At 31.1% G+C, this 18625-nt stretch overlaps 2 protein-coding genes across 2 annotated transcripts; one reads left to right on the forward strand and one right to left on the reverse strand.

Moving 5' to 3' along the window:
- Positions 1-714: 714 nt before the first annotated feature.
- Positions 715-10491, reverse strand: LOC111705879 (acetylcholine receptor subunit alpha). The gene is made up of 15 exons (XM_023478580.1): positions 9915-10491; positions 6663-6781; positions 5057-5185; positions 4398-4551; positions 3920-4045; positions 3566-3641; positions 3410-3491; positions 2946-3008; positions 2421-2497; positions 2059-2137; positions 1638-1683; positions 1441-1496; positions 1355-1382; positions 1222-1293; positions 715-825 (listed from the first exon to the last, which is right to left on the reverse strand). The coding sequence occupies exons 1-15, from the start codon at positions 9963-9965 to the stop codon at positions 748-750; spliced, it is 1236 nt and encodes a 411-aa protein (XP_023334348.1). The 5' UTR covers positions 9966-10491; the 3' UTR covers positions 715-747.
- A 2417-nt stretch (positions 10492-12908) lies between these two features.
- LOC111706035 (uncharacterized) lies at positions 12909-18341 on the forward strand. Its single transcript, XM_023478791.1, has 4 exons — positions 12909-13012; positions 13561-13622; positions 15281-15354; positions 17583-18341. The coding sequence occupies exons 1-4, from the start codon at positions 12952-12954 to the stop codon at positions 17689-17691; spliced, it is 306 nt and encodes a 101-aa protein (XP_023334559.1). The 5' UTR covers positions 12909-12951; the 3' UTR covers positions 17692-18341.
- Positions 18342-18625: the final 284 nt, after the last annotated feature.

The following is an 18625-nucleotide window of genomic DNA, read 5'->3' on the forward strand; positions in this document are numbered from 1 at the left end:
TATACCTTATTGAATATATGTAGTTACGATTTGAAACCTAACAAGTGCTATTCTAAAATGAAAATAGAAACCCCCCCCTAAAAAAAAATTTCCACCAAGATAGATAATGAAATTACATTTACTTTTCACTATTTTTAATGAAATATTGACTTAATGGGAGTTTACAACACAGTTATTTGTAAAAGAAAATAATAATTAACAAAAGTGTTAATGAGTAAATTTTACAGTTCTGAAAGTTAAATACCATTTATAAGTAATAATTTTTGTTTTTTTAATGTTGATTTACCTCAAAAATATTTCTTGTGTACATCACAAAACTAAAATGCAATGAGAATTATGCATATTTTTCTTTTTAATTCAAAGGAATTGGGTCTTTGCCATAAAATCTGATATACTAATTCCTACATCAATTTCTTTACAAAATTTTAAAAACTAAGGGAAATTTTTTCAGCCTAACTGCCCTGCGACTGGGAGTAGTTCTTTTGGGAGGCAAATTAATTTTGACTTGTAAAAAGCCACAGGAAAGGCAAAAATCAAAGTAAGTAATTTAATCCAATCCAGTTTTTGACAATTTTTTTTACTACTTTTTTAACTTCTTTTCTCTAACCTTACTCTCTTCCCATGATTGTACTTGAGCTAGCAATGTTTTATAGTTATTTCTATACTATTTAAAAGTTTACACCAGATAAATAAAAACGTTTAGATACATATATTCTGTTATGGTTTATTTTGTCTGTTATTTTATATCTACAAAAAAAAAATAGTGTAAGCAAAAATAATGAAGAACCCAGCTGAGAATATGATCATGCAGAACTCATTCAAAACCTAAAAATACAAGTATAAAAGTTTCATTTGGATTCAATCTGGTTTAAAAAAATTCTTTTTATGTTTGTGGTTCAAATCTTTTGTTCAAAGATCTGTATTGGAATTTGTAACTGTTATCAAAGGTTTGATTAGGGTTGGTGGCTGTTCTCAGAGATCCAAGAGTTCTCATTGGATCTTATGGTTAGGAGTGAAATGGAGAGGAGCTTTGTGAAAGGTCCTTGAAAAGTTTAAATTTCAAACTAGCCAGCATATGTCTTAAAAATACATTCAAGTTAGCAATTTTCCTCTTTAATATGCCCTAGTTCAGAACATTCCACCTCTCAAACACCTGAGAGGGGTCACTCCATTCTTTTTTTAAGCATTTTACTTCATGGCATCTTATGAGTGTTGACTAACCTTTGCTGCAAACTTCCAGTCCTTTGCTTGTTCCTGTTCAACCTCTTTTGAAGAATCATTCAGAGTCTCAACCTTTTTAGATTGAGGATTACACAAAATGTTTTAATAAACTTTTCCTAATCTTTTTAGTTACCTGAACTTTCCCCTTGTGATTGGTATTTCTGAAATTAGAAAAGGATGTATCTAACAACTCGTATTATGGAAACTTATGTATTTTACCTTTGAACTTGACTTGGTTTTGACTTTTTTTCCATGAAAAGAAGGCTAGGCAGAAACTAAACAAACAAATTCAACCGAAGAACTTTGATGATAGTGTTTATTATTGAGAGGGGGGGGGGGGAATATTTTCATTTGGTTTTTGAATGATAGCTATTAGATTTGTGTAGACAAATTTGTGGTTTTGATTTTGGACCTACCTTTAGAAATATAGTTTTCTGTAGATATGACATCTTTGCCTCACCTCTTCAAAGATAGCAGAGGATATTAAAATGAAAGTTTAATAAGACACCCAAAAAAATTTGTTCATTAAAATCTTAAAAATCATAGAATATTTGTGAAAGAAAAATCTGAAAGTATGGGTCATAAGATGTAATGAATTTTGCAATAGGGAATGGGAAAAATGTTAATTAGATATATGTCTAGATTTATTTTACTGTCCTTAATAAAAATTTGTATAGCATTAAATTTAATCATTATTCTTAATTAGGTCACTTTTAGTTTAGTAGATATTTTAGTTTAAAAGGGTAAATATTTTAGATATCTTTAAGGATGAAACATCAAAGAAATTTCCTCATTTGATCATAAAGCTCATTAAAAGCAAAAAAAAAGTCAACTAACCTGTTATGAAGATTGATAACAGCAAGGGTTGAGACAACACTAAATGCTACCAAACTCATCATAACCAAACAGTATAATCCTACCAAAACTTTCAACTTTAGGATATACAACTTCCAACCCAGAATTAATATCACTATTCTCAAAAAAAAGAGGTCCATTGGATCCAACACCTCAGGTCAAAAAAATGTTCAAAAAGAACTTTTTTTAATCTTTAAATTGGTTAATTATGATTTGGTAAAAAACATTTTTAATAAAGAAGAAACATGTCTAATTTTGTGACCAATTAAGGATCTGGCTAAAAAAATGTGCCTTTGAGCGTTTTAAAAATGATTTATAAAGTTGTAAAGAAAGAATATTGGATCCTAGGAATGGCATGGATGTTGTAACAGGAACAATATCAGCCACCATTCCAGCATAGAAGGTTGTGGACAGGAGAACACTGCCAGAGTAGGTCAAATATTTGTTATGTTAGGGGAAAAAATTATTAATATTATATTTACTTTTCTTTGTTGTTTTGGCCATTTTTTTTCCTATTCTTGAAGTAATTAAAGACAGAAAAAGCCATTGAACATGGGTGTTTGTTGTCTTGAAAATATACACCCATGTCCCCCCCTTCTAGATTCCATTTTTTTAGTTTGTAAGGAATTAGAATAGTTTTTTTGAAAATGAAGGTTGTTTTGCAAAGAATTACCATATAGGGGAAAACTTGCCAGTTAATGTACAATTTTTCCAAAAAAAATTTAAATCCCCTATACCCTGCGGAAGTTGGCAAGTTCTCAAAATATGTATGAATTGTATAAGCTGTAAAACTGAGGACAAAATACTGACTAAAATCAGAATTGAAAAATAAAATATGATTTTAATTCAAGTTTTGTGTGTCCAACTTCCTGACACCGAGGGAGAGCTTATCTGCAGAATCGGGGGGAAGGGTGAATCCAAGACCAGCAACACTGGAAATAAATATTCTTTAAAAACCCTTAAAGTTTAATAAATCTACCCTTGGTCAAAAATATGCATTCTACCAGATCATATATATATTAATATTAAACAAGCAGTGGCTGAATTTAAAGAATTTGAGCGGATGTTTAAATTTAAGCCGCGGCTTAAATATGGTTGGTTCCACTTAAAATTGTATCAAATGTTTCAAGATTTAAGCCAGCGCTTAATTTAAACTGGGTTTTGGCAGATTTAAACCTTGGCTCAAATTCTTTAAATTCCATCTCAGAACCATTTTATCTTTATTACAGGTCCCTGGCATCTTGAATATTTATTTATTTTTACTTTCCAATGCTTTCCAAGAACATATAAATCTAGAAATGAAATGATATATATCCATTTTAAGATGACTTACCTAGCCAATACTGCATAAGGGTAAATCATGTTGGAAATGTAGTAATTTGGTATTCTTTTTACCATCAGACAAATTATGTGTTCTGAAATACTTTGTGAAGGGAAATATGAAATTAAAAAGATAATTTGACGTATTTATAAAGACTGAATTGCTTGCTTTGAAATGGATAAGGACCACCGTAGTAATTGATTTCAATGCGAGAAGTCACATTCAGTAACTGCCACTCCTGACTCTAAACACAAATAGTAAGAACAACTCTCTTGATCTTTTAATAATGATAGATTTTAAAAATTTCTTCAAATATCTAGTTTCCATTTCTTTACAAATTTTTGAATAACCTTCTTGATCTTATTTAAATAAGTCTTCAATGAATAAACAAAGAAGCAGCACAAAATTGTTCTTATTTAAAACTTTGAATCTAAAACAATTTTTAAACTATTGTTTATAACAACTGTTGAAACCTTTTGTAACTTGTTCCATGTCATCAAATTATGACTTTTGAATTTTCACCTGAAATGTATTTTGGTCGAGTGTGAAGTCCCCTAGACGCAAGAAAAGTTCATTTGAAGGATGGGTAAAAGAAAGATGTTCAATAGTGCAGGTTTGGGTATCATATGGAAACTTATACAAGTCCATCTAAAAATATAAACTTACTTTTTGAATAAATTAGTTTGTTTTGAATATAGTTAATTACAGTCTACACAGTGTCTTTACAGATGCAGATATGGAAAATATATTAACCTTATATATCTTTATATATAAAGTTGTAATCTCTGTTTGTCTGTTTGTTTGTTTTTTGTTTGTCCAATCATAATTCAGGAACCCATGGACCGATTTGCCTCAAATTTTGATTGGGGACCTCGATGGAACCACGGGAATGTTCTTTGCTTGGTTTTGAGATTCTAAGTTGAGTGGGTCAGCTTTTATAGCAAAAAGTTAGATTTGTGGTAAAAGTCGTTTAAGCTAGAAATATAAACTGAAAACTTACTTCTTGACAAATGGTTTTAATCGTTCCTGGTGGTGTGTGTTTAACTAATCCTGAACTATCAAGTATTGCATTGGACTCTGTGGATAGCATTCCAGATCCTATAGGTGTGTGTTGCAGTTGTAAATCTGGAATCCAGATTTGCCCAGCAGGAAGCCTTTAAAAGTAAATGTTAAATTAAAAAAAATTCTTTTTGAAAGGATCTTGATTTTTTAATTCCAATATCTTTGCAACCCAATGTGGTAGACTTTTCATTTCAACTTTTAACTTTCAAACTAACAAATTCTGTAAGATCAAAAAGTCAAAGTTTAAATATTAAAGGTTTACAATATCAGTTTGCAAAGTTATAGTGATTAGACACTTTAAGTTTGTTGCAAGAACTCAGTCTCATCACTGAAAATATTTTTTTTTTTTTCTATTCTTAATCAAAAATCATAATGTTTTGTGCATTTAAAATTATATTGGTTATGATTTCCACATATTTTTATCTAAATTATACTGTGAAATAAACATCTTGCAGGAACTTGGTGAAATTAATGAATTACAAGGTAAAAAGTATGATAAAGGGTGGAAATTGATGCCCATTTTGTCCCGAAAGAGCATCGAAAATCTCCCCTTTCCCTTCTTTTTTATAAATATATACCCCTGAAGAAATTAATTACCTGGTTTGGTTAATACCAGAATACTCCTCTGGATTCCAGGTTAGAAATTTATCAACCCATGAGACAGTTATATACAGTAGAACACTGATGGTCTGACTTATCTCATCCAAATCAAAGGATTCAAATGTCCTAAGTGTTTGGATAATGACTTAGGTCTGACTTATCTCTTTCAAATCAAATGAGACAAATGTCCAATGTATTAGATAATGACTTAGGTCTGACTTATCTCTTTCAAAGTAAAGGAGACGAATGTCCTATGTATTGGATAATGACTTAGGTCTGACTTATCTCTTTCAAAGTAAAGGAGACGAATGTCCAATGTATTAGATATTGACTTAGGTCTGACTTATCTATTTCAAATGAAATGAGATGAATGTCCTATGTATTGGATAATGACTTAGGTCTGACTTATCTCTTTCAAAGTAAAGGAGACGAATGTCCAATATATTAGATAATGACTTAGGTCTGACTTTTTTCTTTCAAATCAAACATTGAATAAAGTAAAGGAAGAGAAATTGATAATTATGCTTTAACATAAACTTCTAATGCTAACCTCTCAGAGCAGAGAATTTCACAAGTTTTTTGCACAATTAATTGTTGCAAATGCGAAACTTATGTTTTTTGCAGAATTTTTTTTCTCGCAAAATTTTGCATTGTTTTTGCATTTATTTTCACGAAAAAATGAGAAATTTTGCAAAAAAGTTTGCAAATTAACAAGGACTACATTCATTTTTTTTCGTAAAAGTTTTCATTCGCTGGAAACTTTAGGTCTGGCTTATCTCTTTCAAATCAAATGACTTAGGTCTGACTTATCTCTTTTAAATCATAGAAAACAAATGTCCTATGTATTGGATAATGACTTAGGTCTGACTTATCCCTTTTAAAGTAAAGGAGACGAATGTCCTATGTATTGGATATTGACTTATGTCTGACTTTTTTCTTTCAAATCAAACATTTAATAAAGTAAAGGAAGAGAAATTGTTAATTATGCTATGATAAAACTTCTGATGCTAACCTCTCAGAGCAAAGAATTTCACAAGTTTTTCGCACAATTAATTGTTGCAAATACAAAACTTTTGTTTTTTGCAGAATTTTTTTTCTCGCGAAATTTTGCATTGTTTTTGCATTTTTTTGCTTAATTTATTTTCGCAAAAAAATGCGAAATTTTGCAAAAAAGTTTGCGAATTACCAAGGAATACATTCGTTTTTTTTGTAAAAGTTTTCGCTGGAAACTCTAGGTCTGGCTTATCTCTTTCAAATCAAATGACTTAGGTCTGACTTATCTCTTTTAAATCATAGAAAACAAATGTCCTATGTATTGGATAATGACTTAGGTCTGACTTATCTCTTTCAAAGTAAAGGAGACGAATGTCCTATGTATTGGATAATGACTTAGGTCTGACTTATCTCTTTTAAATCATAGAAAACAAATGTCCTATGTATTGGATAATGACTTAGGTCTGACTTATCTCTTTCAAAGTAAAGGAGACGAATGTCCTATGTATTGGATAATGACTTAGGTCTGACTTATCTATTTCAAATGAAAGGAGACAGCTGTCCGTAGTACAGACCTTTTAAAATGTTATTAAAATATTTTTCAGCTCACCCAATATTGATTGTTACTTCTAATGGTGATGATAAATTCTTCACTGGTCTGGACATTTTGTTATAATCCTTGAGTAGGTCATTGAGCAGCTTCCCTTCCATGTTACTATTCACCTCAGCCTAAAGTAAGAAATATGCATTAAAGGGACTGTAAACGTAATTTCAAGTGAACTTCCAATGATAGAGGGACATGTCCAATTCACAAGGGTATTTTGAAAGCTGTGTCTGATAGTGATCGAGAATAAATTAGATATCCATGGGTTTTTAAAAACTAATTATTTTGATTTGTGGTTCCTCTTTTAGATGTTTGAACAGTTCAAATTTGTTTTAGATGTTTTCTTTGAAATGTACACAAAGCAGTTTTATTCTGATATGTGCTACAAGCATCTTTGTCAAATACTGATAATTTAAACTTGATTTATTTCTAAACATGGAAAAAACTTACAAACTGTAAACCTTTTTAATCTAACCTTGATAAATGTTTCTATTTATTGTTCCTGCAAAGGAATTGAGTCTTTGCCACAAACTCAAATATTCTAATCACTATATCTATTGAACCTGCTGTTGTAGACTTTTGATATTATAAACTAAGATAATTTGATGCAATAAAATTCAAAGTTTGAAATATTTAAGGTCTACAACATTGGGTTGCAGAGATATAGGAATTATAAAATTAGAGTTTGTGTCAAAGACTCAACTTCTTTACTGCAAAGGAAATGTTATAAACCAAAAACAGACTTCTTGTCCCCGAAACTTAGAGAAAAAAAAATAGTTTTTAATGTCAATGTTAAATCCTATAAACCTAACGTTTTGTTCTAGAATCTATGCAAATTGCTATATTATAGCCCATTTATATTTATAAAACATTTTCGTAATCTATGACCAATGTGAATTATGCATGTAAATCCTGTTAAAACCAATTATCCAAACGAAAATAAAATATATTTTGCTTTAAAAAAGTTCAGATTTGGTTTAATTTATTTACAAACAAAAAGGTGAAGAAATAATAGGTTTCAGAGGATGGTATAAACATAATTTCAACACGGAAAATTATTAATTCTCATTTGTCAATGTGATTTGTCTTTAATCAAATCAAATCATTTATTTCTGTAGAAAGTCAAAGTAAATTTATAAATTTAATTGTTAAAAACAACAGAAAATAAAACGACATTTGAATAATCCTGGTTTTTGCTACAGAATCTGTGAAGAAAATTTCCATAATTAAAGGGAGTGATCGCGAAAAATGAAAGAGGGTTATAGGCTTACGGCAATAAATAATCGCTTTTGATCGCTACTAATCTTTCTTTTATCTGTTGCGTTTTTAATGAGAAAATTGTTAAAATGTCTCATACAGAAGAACGTAGATTCCTTACAAATTCAGAAAGTTGCAACATACGACTCGGATCGTAACAAAATCAATTTAATTCCAAACAAAGCATTCAGATATTACAACTTATAGTCATAGATTATTTTTCGACGCATTCGTATATAGTTAATATTTCATCATATTTTTTACTTTCTATGATCTCAGAGTAGACGACATTACTTACTATCTATGGTAACCCGAGAAAATGCGTCAAATTTGCGTAGATTTTCTGATGCGCTATCTTTAATTAGCAAAGTCTTTGGGTTTGAAGGGATGGTAGACATAATTTCAACACAGAAATTTATTAATTCTCATCTGTGAATGTGATTTGTCTTTAATCAAATCAAATCATTTATTTCTGAAGAAAGTTAAAGTAAATATATAAATCTAGTTGTTAAAAACCACAGAAAATAAAAAGATATTTTGAATAATCCTGGTTTTTGCTACAGAATTTGTGAAGAAAATTTCCATAATTAAAGGGTGTGTTCGCGAAAAATGAAAGGGGTTTATAGGCTTACGGCAATAAATAATCGCTTTTGATCGCTACTAATTTTTCTTCTAGCTGTTGCGTCTATAATGAAAAAATTGTTAAAATGTCTCATACAGAAGAACGTAGATTCCTTACAAATTCAGAAAGTTGCAACATACAAGTCGGATCGTAACAAAATCAATTTAATTCCAAACAAAGCATTCAGATATTACAACTTATAGTCATCGATTATTTTTCGACGCATTCGTATATAGTTAATATTTCATCATATTTTTTACTTTCTATGATCTCAGAGTGACTTTTGAAAACATTCATTCCTGTTTCGAGGATTTTGATAATGAAGACGACATTTTCCATATTTTCCGGGAATACTATTATATTATAAAGATTTTTGAAAATACAGGTTTCCAAAAGAAAAGAGAAAAAATATGCAGAATTGTGCACAAATATACAACATTGATCATTACTCATTACATAATATATTTATCATTTCAGTTATTACGTAATCATCGAATCCTTAACAACATATAAATTATTCATTCTTGTATTTAAAAGTTCTTGTAAAACCGGAACTTTCCATGCATGTTCCAATAGGACATCAAAATGTTTCATTTGTTTCTTAACTAACATTTTACTAAGATCCGAAGGATTTACAGAACAATCATTTGCAATAGAAAATAAATTTCTGCCAAGAACTGTGTAATTTAATAAAATTGGGGTTATTTCATTATAAGTAATCCTTTCTTTAGAAAAAATAAGACAATATGGCATGCCGTGAAAACAAGTTGTAAGCAAAATATTAATCTAAATAAACACTAAATAAATATCAACTATATACAAATGCGTCGAAAAATAATCGATGTCTTTAGGATTTAATATCTAAATTATTTGTTTGATATTAATTTTATTTTTTACGATCCAAGTCGTATATTCCAACTTCCTCAATTTGTATAAGACGTTTTTAACAATTTTCTCCATATAGACGCAACAGATAGAAGTAAGATTAGTAGCGATCAGAAGCGATTATTTTTTGTCGTAAGTCTATACCCCCTTTCATTTTTCGCGAACACTCCCTTTAAATACTTTTAAATAAAGAAAGATAAGGTCTGAAGGCACTGTTCGGAAAGAGCATGCTTCTCTTGAAATGGAGAGTCACATTAAATTACAACAACAATCCCTTTAAACAACTTATTTAGTACAATACAGTGCATGGGTCGTACTACTGTGGAATAGGAAGACAAAATTAAAGGCATCTTATCTGTATTTAAGGGAAAAAGCTTTACCGTTAGCTTGAAAATCTTAATTTTTCATGTTAATTTGACTATTTGGAAAATATAACATGAGACTAGCAATTGCCTTCCTATTCCCAAGTTCTATGGGTTCTACTACTGTTATACCTGACATATTTGATGTGGAAAAAGAAGAAGAAAAATATAAAAGAATATCATGCTTACACTAGCCTGGGTTTACAACTACTAAACTAGAATGACACACCCTCTAAGCAAAGAGTACAATGTATAAAAATACCAATATATTAATGTCAACCAACTCCTCGCTCTAATTTATATCAACATTACTCTGTAAAAGTAATGTTTACATTGAGTCCTTATTACGTTTTACAATGTTAGCTTGATGTTTTACATCAAACATTTCTAATTAGCGTCTGAACAAGGGTTTCCACCAGAATTCCGGTTACTTAACGTAAACTGGAAAAATTCCGGTTTCCATTTCATTCAGAATTCCACTTTATAGAACAAATTGCCTGAACATTCCATTTTCAAAACGGATTTTTTTTGGGAATAATGGAAACCCTTACCTGAACCCATATAGGGCCCAACATTTTATCGAACAATATTAAACTATAAAATGTAGAGACTTTTATATATTGAATTAGGGTAAAATTTGGGCCACTTTTTTGATAAAAATGCTCAACTCTACCTTGCGCTTGTTCTCAAGTTTTCTTTGATACACTACAAAACAAGAAGTTGATAATTTTCAAACTCATTCAGAATCAGATTTTTTACTTTTTCTGGGTAGATTAAAATAAAATTAAAATGCAAACCAGAAAAATTCGTCTAGTTTAGAAAAGCTAAGTTTTTGATAAAACATGTTTAGAATAATTAAAAATTCGAAATTCCTTATCATTTTTTTTAATTTGTTAATTACTAAATAAGTTTGAATTTTTTTAATTTAAATTTTTACAAATTTTACATTAAATGTGTTAATGCTTAGTTGTTTTCTGGTGCAAAAAGGATTTCACATTCTTGATGAAATAATTTTACCCTTAGTGAAATCCTTATTTTTAGGCCCTTAACACTGTGGAATAGGAATATGATTTTAAGCAATCTAATGTTTGTTTGAAGATGATATAAAGCAAACATTAATGAATCACATGAATTATGGGTTTCAACAGCAAAATGGCTGTATTTAATGTTCGTAGGCCTTTTTACAATTTGAGTTCTAACAGTAGTCTTCCTATTCCAGAGTTTTTTAACCCTCACTGTACATTTGGATTATTCCTTTGGTTGTGTCCAATAAACCTTAGACGGCTGAACCGATCGGGGTCTAAAATTTTGTGTCTAGTCACTCTAACCCCCACGTGACCCTTGAGCAACAACATTCCATTGTTGTAAGATAAAGGGCAGTAAGAAAATTGTCTGATATGAATAAATCCACAATAGATTAGATACCATTTCGCAAAACAAAATATTATAGTTTTTAATGAATACTTAAATTTGTGCTTTTATTTTATTTTGTGATTCAAGTATTTCATAAAAACTAAAATGTGAATTGGTGTTTATAATTCACCTGTAAAATGATTTAAAAGTTGTTCTATCTTTAAATAAACATATTGGAGATAATACTGCTGGACGTGGAGACTGTATTGCGGAGGCTCGGAGGCAAAGCGTAAGGCTCGGAGATGATTTTGATTGCTAGGAGGTCATTCTGCCAATCAGGTCAGTTCGCAGGGCTCAATGTTGCTCTTTAGCCCTTCCCTCTCCCCTAGTACATAACAGATGGTTGAGATTGCTATACACCTTGTTTAAGATATTTTAGGTATATACAGCGAAAGGTTAAAGTCAAAGTAGACGATATAGAGTCATTATCATAAGCTTTTTATCAATTACGCATTCATATTTTACCATGGAAATGTTCAATGTCATTTTTATTTTTTGATTTATTTGGGCTTTAGATAAAGTATTGTTAAATATAAAGTCATGAACATAATTTCACGTGAAAATGAGTCAGAGAGCTTTTTTAACGCTAGTATTTAGATAAGAATTTATCTTTTTAAATTTGAAATAATTGCTTCGCTTCCCTACAAGTTTTTTTTTTGGGGGGGGGAAATAAACCGCAGAACCTTAAAAGACATCATATTTATGAGTAAACAAAAAAATTGAGAATTTATCGCAAAAAAATTATGAAAATTGTACATTAAGTATTGAGACCATGTCGACTTTAAGCTTTTTTTGATTTTCATAGTTGTGTTTTTCTTCAGCTTAGTGTATAAAAGTACAATTAAGTATAAATCCTGTACAGTACACAACAATTTGGGAAATTCCGAATTCTCCTGATATTTCCAAAAGAGATAGCAGCGTGCAATTATTACGTTATGTTTCTCTTCTTCATTCAGAACTTATTGAAGCTGTTAGAAGAACTTTTATGTCACATTGGAGGCCTAATTTTTTTTGACAGATTTCATAAAATTTCTCATTGAAGCCCTATCATTTTAAATGAATCTTACGTTGTTTACGGACAAAAATTCGTAGGAAACCCTATACCTAGGATTTTACAAAGAGACGTAACAAAACATTTCTCATTTTTACTTCGGCAACCTGATACTTCTATCAGATAATGTACTTTTTATATCAGAAGACTTTCCTTTATCATAAATCATAATTTCATTATTGTGGCCACAGCAGTAAAACAGCCAATTAATCAATCAACCAATCAATCAACCAAACAATCAATCAATCAATCAACCAATCAATCAACCAATCAATCAACCAAACAATCAACCAATCAATCAACCAATCAATCAACCAAACAACACTTCAAGGAATTTGATCGCAGCATAAGAAAAATGCAAGGAAATATATTTTGAAAATTTCCCCCCCCCCCCCACCTTCCCAATCTCTCCCCCTTAGCAATTTTTAGAGTTTTTTAACACTGACTAGGAGATGATCTAAACTTATTATCCAATTTTTCATTACCAAATGAAATCTTTAAAAATTATTCTCCCTCCCTCCTCCAAAAAAATACAAACCTATTAGGCATTATAAATATTGGAACCGAGCCAAGAGGAGTTAAAAGAATTGGTCTCCGCTGGAACTATAAATTTCTACATACAATCTATTTTTTCCATGTTTATTATTGTCCTGAGCTTATCAGTAAAAAAAATGTTAGTATTGAGTAAGCAGCCGCCCCTTGAAGATGTACAAAACAGGGATTATATTCTTTACACTTTTCACACTTTCAATAGCTAATACCAGAGGTACAGTTTTCAATAGTTTGAGAATAAAAGAAGCTAATAATACCTATTTCAAGTCTTTTCCCCCTCAATGAGTAAGCAATAAAAGTTCTAATTTAGAATAAGTAGAATCTTTTATTTCATTAAAGTATCCTGCAGTTTGAATACTGAATAGGCACCGTTTTTAAACATTTAAGGTTTTTTATTATAAAAGTGTTTCACAAGAATGTGCGTTATTTACAATATTTATCACATTATAAAACTGTTATTTCAATAACTTGGCTTTCATTACATTATTATACCAAAACGACTTATATCAAACGATTTATTAATCGTTTGAAAATGAATTTTTCTTTCGAAGTTTTGGAAGCAGCTTTAACTACAAAATATTTGGTAAAGTCAAGGGGCACAAGTAACGCATCAGCTGCGGTGAGTTTACACTGTACGCAGAATTTAAGTTGTTTTCAAGAGATTTAAACAAAGAGGGTAACGGTGTATTTCTAAATTGTCCACTTCGAATTAGAGTACTTCAAGAATCTGAATAAAATATTCAAAATTGTCTAATTTACTAGATGCAGAGACAAGAATTGGGAGTCCATATATTCTACCTGAGTCCTGCAGCAAGTGTTCAGATGTAAGTTTTGTATATGATCCCTTTAAGTTGACGTACAGATGTAACTTTGGTATATAATCCCTTTTCAGTTGACGTACAGATGTAAGTTTAGTATATAATCCCTTTTAAGTTGACGTAAAGATGTAAGTTTGGTATATAATCCCTTTTTTAGTCGAGGTACAGATGTAAATTTAGTATTTAATCCCTTTTTTTAGTCGAGGTACAGATGTAAATTTAGTATTTAATCCCTTTTTTTAGTCGAGGTACAGATGTAGGTTTAGTATATAATCCCTTTTTAGTCGAGGTACAGATTTAAGTTTTTGTAATCCCTTTTTTTGTCAAGGAACAGATGCAGGTTTAGTATGTAATCCCTTTTTAGTTGAGGTAAGGATGTAAGTTTTTTATATAATCCTTTTATAGCCGAGGTAAAGATGTAAGATGTGTTTATAATCCCTTTTTTAGTCGAGGTACAGAAGTAAGTTTTGTATATAATTCCTTTTATAGTCGAGGTAAAGATGTAAGTTTTCTTTTCCACGGGGTGTTTACGGCAAATTTAAGTAAATGGAGCGTAATATTGAAAAATATGTTTTTAATCATTTATAACTCTTCTTATTGAAGAGCTATTGAGAAGAAAAAATTTGTTTGAATTTTCTGATACCTTTGCATAAAATCAAAAGTAGAGGAGCAGGAGGTCACAAAGTCCTCCGAGAGATATCGCATACATTCGACCTAATTTAATTTAACCTTCTCATTCGATCTAATTTTCAGTGTGCTAAGATGCAGCGTTTTTTTAATAGGTGTTCAGATGTAGGAATTAATTGTGTACACTGCAGTCCCTTTTAGGACAGATGTTCTGATTTAAATGTTTTCACAGTCCTTTATTAATATTATTGCTGTTTAGATGTTCAGGTTCTCAACCCCTTTTTTAGTAGCTTAGTGGCAAATATTGATCGTAGTTCCTTCTCTTAGCAGATATTTTTTAACGATTGCTCTGGGTCTCTTTTAGATGTAATGATTGCTCACAATTCCATTTTCATTTCATATTAAAACTTAAATGTAAATAGCTTTTTATACAGTCTAAACTATCAAAAAAATTTCTAACAACATTCTTACAGGAATTTAGTCATTGCTACAAACTCTGAATTTCAAATTATGAATTCTGTTAGATCATACAGGGTGTCCCAACAAACATGGGAATTCAGTTTTGACTACAAACGGTTGTACTTAGTAAAACAAGAAAATTGCCGTATACAAACAGAGTAAACTTGTCCGTCTTCACTGTTCATCTGACGGAGACATATTATAGACACATCTTTCCAGTCTTTTACCCTTGTCATAAAATAAACTCTAGCTAGCAGACATAATAATATTATGGCTTATGAAATTAGGTATTACAATGCTAATTCATAACAAAGACGATATCCAATTCGTCACTGAATTTCCATGTGTTTTGGGACACCCTGTATAATATGAGTTCGATAGGGATTAGAAATTTTGAGTTTGTGGCAAAGACTTAATTCCTATGAAATTAGGTATTACAATGCTAATTCATAACAAAGACGATATCCAATTCGTCACTGAATTTCCATGTTTTTTGGGACACCCTGTATAATATGAGTTCGATAGGGATTAGAAATTTTGAGTTTGTGGCAAAGACTTAATTCCTTTTTTATTACAAGGATATAGAAGATATCTTGCATTACTGCACGTATGCATCTCCGGAATGTATTGGAGCCCTTGTCTACGCTAAAAGGTAAAAAGTACATGTTTTTTTTAACTTTTTCTTCTCGAAAGACGACATTAATGAACGGATTCTAATCACACCTTACTGAAATCTCGATCAAAATACATTATAGACAAGTGGTGCTGCTACCCAAAGACCAAATATATTACAGTAATTATCAGAAATGAAAACAATGGAAATTGGAAAAAGAAGACGCTATTATATCAATACTTAAGTGTATTTGATGTTGCTAAAAAGCAAATAGTTTTATTAGACACAAAATAAATCATCAATTTAGTGAAATGCGTATGTTAGCACTGCACAAATTCTGTTTTTAAATATTCATTGGACTTTTTAAAGTTATAGTCTAAAAGTCGTCTTCTTATTTCCTACATCGGAAATATAAGTCGCTTAAAATGCTTCCTGACCATGATTATATCAAAGTTACATGAAAATTATCTTTAAATTGTTAGAACAATGTAATTCAAAATTGTGGTTTTCCTTCTTTATGTTTATAAAGTCAAGCAGAGATCAAAACTTTTCTGCAGAATAGTGTTTATTTTCAACGTTTGATCTCAATATCGAATAGTGGACTTTTCACTTTTCAATTGATCAATGGATCAATGGATCAATGGATCAATGTTTGATCCTTGAATTATAGTTATCCCAGTAAGATATAACAACAACGAGGAATTAAATCAATTCAAAGGTCTGCAGAGCCGCGATTTAAAAACTTCGGCTCGAGCCGTAATTCCTTAAACCCGACTTTAAGACCCAATCTTCGAACCAACTCTGACGACAGATTGAGTCGCGTGATATAAGCTCAATGTTGAGTCTTGTTCTCATAATAACCCGAAACGCGCTAATTCCTTCCATGAAAATCCGCCCAATTGAATATTCATCCGGTTTTTGGAACTCAACTCTGTGGAAAATCAAATGCAGTTAGAATCCGAAAGCTCAAGCCGTAAATAAGGCCCAACGACAGCTAAGACCCGAGCCCTACTTCCTCGAGCATTTGAAATCGCGAGCTCAGAAGCAGGCGCGTACACCGGAATTCAGCCAGGGGGGGCAAATTTTTTTGCCCCCCTCCCTGGCCTTTAAAATGCTGTTATTCTATATTAAGTCCACTACATGTCCCCTAGGTGGCCCATTTAGTATTCAAGGACTATATATTACAATGTATCCCTCTGTTTAGTTCTATATTACTCTCTGAAGTCCTGAGTAGTCTCCTGAGACTATTCCCCTTTATAGTCAACTGTTGTCCCAATGGACTACATATTACAATGTATCCATTTGTATAGTTCTGTATTGCCCTCTGAAGTCCTGAGTAGTCACATGAGACTACTCCCCTTTGTAGTTCTCTGTAGTTCCGATTCAAGGACTATATATATTAAATATATCCCTCTGTATAGTTCTCTCAATTCTTAAGACTACTTACCTTTATAGTCCACGGACTATATATTTAAATGTATCCTTCAGTATTATCGGGAAAACATGCCAAACGCTTGCATAATGCATATAGCTATAGTTGTTTATCAAGTATGCGGGGGGGGGGGGGGTGGAGATTTTAGATAAAAGGGAAATACTACGGTAAAAGCACCAAGAAAATTTTCAACTATACTTTTTATAGGGGAAAACACCCCTTTGATGATGAGGGCAAGCTTTTTTTATTACCCAGAACACACGATTTTTACCTTTGCTCATAAATTCAAGGGGGGGCACGAGGACTACTGCCCCCCCCTTTTGTACTCGTCTGTGCATAATGCATATAGCTATCTCTAGTTGTTTATCAAGTATGCAGTGGGATGGAGATTTTAGATAAAAGGGAAATACTAAGGTTTTTGAAAATAAATAAAAGAAATTTTTCAACTACACTTTTTAAAGGGGAAAACACCCCTTTGATGATGAGGGCAAGTTCTCTTTTATTTACCCAAAACACCTAATTTTTATCTGTGCCCAAAAATCCCAGGGGGGGCAAGTGGACTACTGCCCCCCCATGTACGCTACTGCTCAGAAGATGAAGATTAATTTATGATCCTCAAATTCAAATGATGACATTGTATTCTACAGAAGGACACTTCGGTATACAAGTAAAATTCCTAACTGCCCACTTTCATTACTTGGCATTTTCCGACTATTCTGTTTTACAAAAAAAATTTAGTCTTATACCACTGATATTTTTATGTTAAGAAAGTGGCTTGTACCATAGACTTTTCCTTCCCTTGATTTGCATGTTTATTAGCATTTTTTCCATTTAGGGACTGTATACAGTGTATCTGTGAAGTTGTAACAGATGGTTTAAACGACGACATTTCATCGCAGCTCTGCCCGATCTGTCCTCAGCTACCAATCTGCAGTCCAGAATAAAGTCTCATGGTACAGTTTTTGTCGTATATATCAATAAAATAAACACTTATATGTACTTTGTTCTTTTTTCAAAGCTTTCAAACAGCAGAATTACTTGAACATTTAAACAAAGAGAAGTTAACAATTAAAAGCTTATCTTTGTTTTCTTGTAAACTTGTAATTTGAAAATTCTTGTCAGGGATCAAAGACCTATAATTAATAAACCGTCGTCTTCATTCTATTGATATAATTACCGACAACTGTTTGTGAACATGGTGGTCTTTATACAATAATACATTAGTTGAGTTTACTTTCTGTAAAAACATCTGCCTAAATTGTATTTAAACGAAGCATAAGGGCGTATAAGGGTGTCTAATGGGGAAGAGCCCTAAATTGACATATATTCATTCTATTTTCCCCTTTTTTGAACTGAATACAGCCGAAATCACCCCCCCTCCTGAAAGTTGAGCAATTATGATGGATTCAAAAGAAAACACAATAAGTTTATTATTTTTGAGAAATACCCCCCCCCTCCCCCTAATTCATTTATGAGTTTAGAGAGGGCACTTCCCCCACCCTGTATACGCCCTTGCTGCTAATTGCCGTTTCTTCTAATTTTACTAAAATGTATTAGATAATTTATTGAATAAAGAAGATTTATAAAATTTAAATTTGTAAACCTTTAAATAAGTAATAATGAGGAACTTAATTAGATTAATTACACTTAAATTCATGTATTCTAGACATTAATCATTAATCATTAACTTTCAAGTATATAGTAGATACACTTATCCATGTTTATTAGACATTAATCATTAATCATTAACTTTCAAGTATATAGTAGATACACTTATCCATGTTTTCTAGACATTTAATCATTAATCATTAACTTTCAAGTATATAGTAGATACGCTTATCCATGTTTATTGTTTACTAGACATTAATCATTAATCAT

Source organism: Eurytemora carolleeae, unplaced genomic scaffold (assembly GCF_000591075.1).
Source record: "Eurytemora carolleeae unplaced genomic scaffold, Eaff_2.0 scaffold112, whole genome shotgun sequence".
NCBI classification, from domain to species: Eukaryota; Metazoa; Arthropoda; class Copepoda; order Calanoida; family Temoridae; genus Eurytemora; species Eurytemora carolleeae.

Bases quoted from the DNA above. Each gene is read 5' to 3' on its own strand.
- LOC111705879 (XM_023478580.1), bottom strand. From the start codon at position 9,965: ATGATATTCTTTTATATTTTTCTTCTTCTTTTTCCACATCAAATATGT. The intron at 3,492-3,565 runs GCAAGCAATTCA...AAAGTATTTCAG, and splicing joins TGGTCCTTATCCATTTCAAA to AACACATAATTTGTCTGATG. The intron at 826-1,221 runs GTTAGTCAACAC...TTGTATTTTTAG, and splicing joins ACTGGAAGTTTGCAGCAAAG to GTTTTGAATGAGTTCTGCAT.
- LOC111706035 (XM_023478791.1), top strand. From the start codon at position 12,952: ATGTACAAAACAGGGATTATATTCTTTACACTTTTCACACTTTCAATA. The intron at 13,623-15,280 runs GTAAGTTTTGTA...TTTTATTACAAG, and splicing joins CCTGCAGCAAGTGTTCAGAT to GATATAGAAGATATCTTGCA. The intron at 15,355-17,582 runs GTAAAAAGTACA...TTTTCCATTTAG, and splicing joins GCCCTTGTCTACGCTAAAAG to GGACTGTATACAGTGTATCT.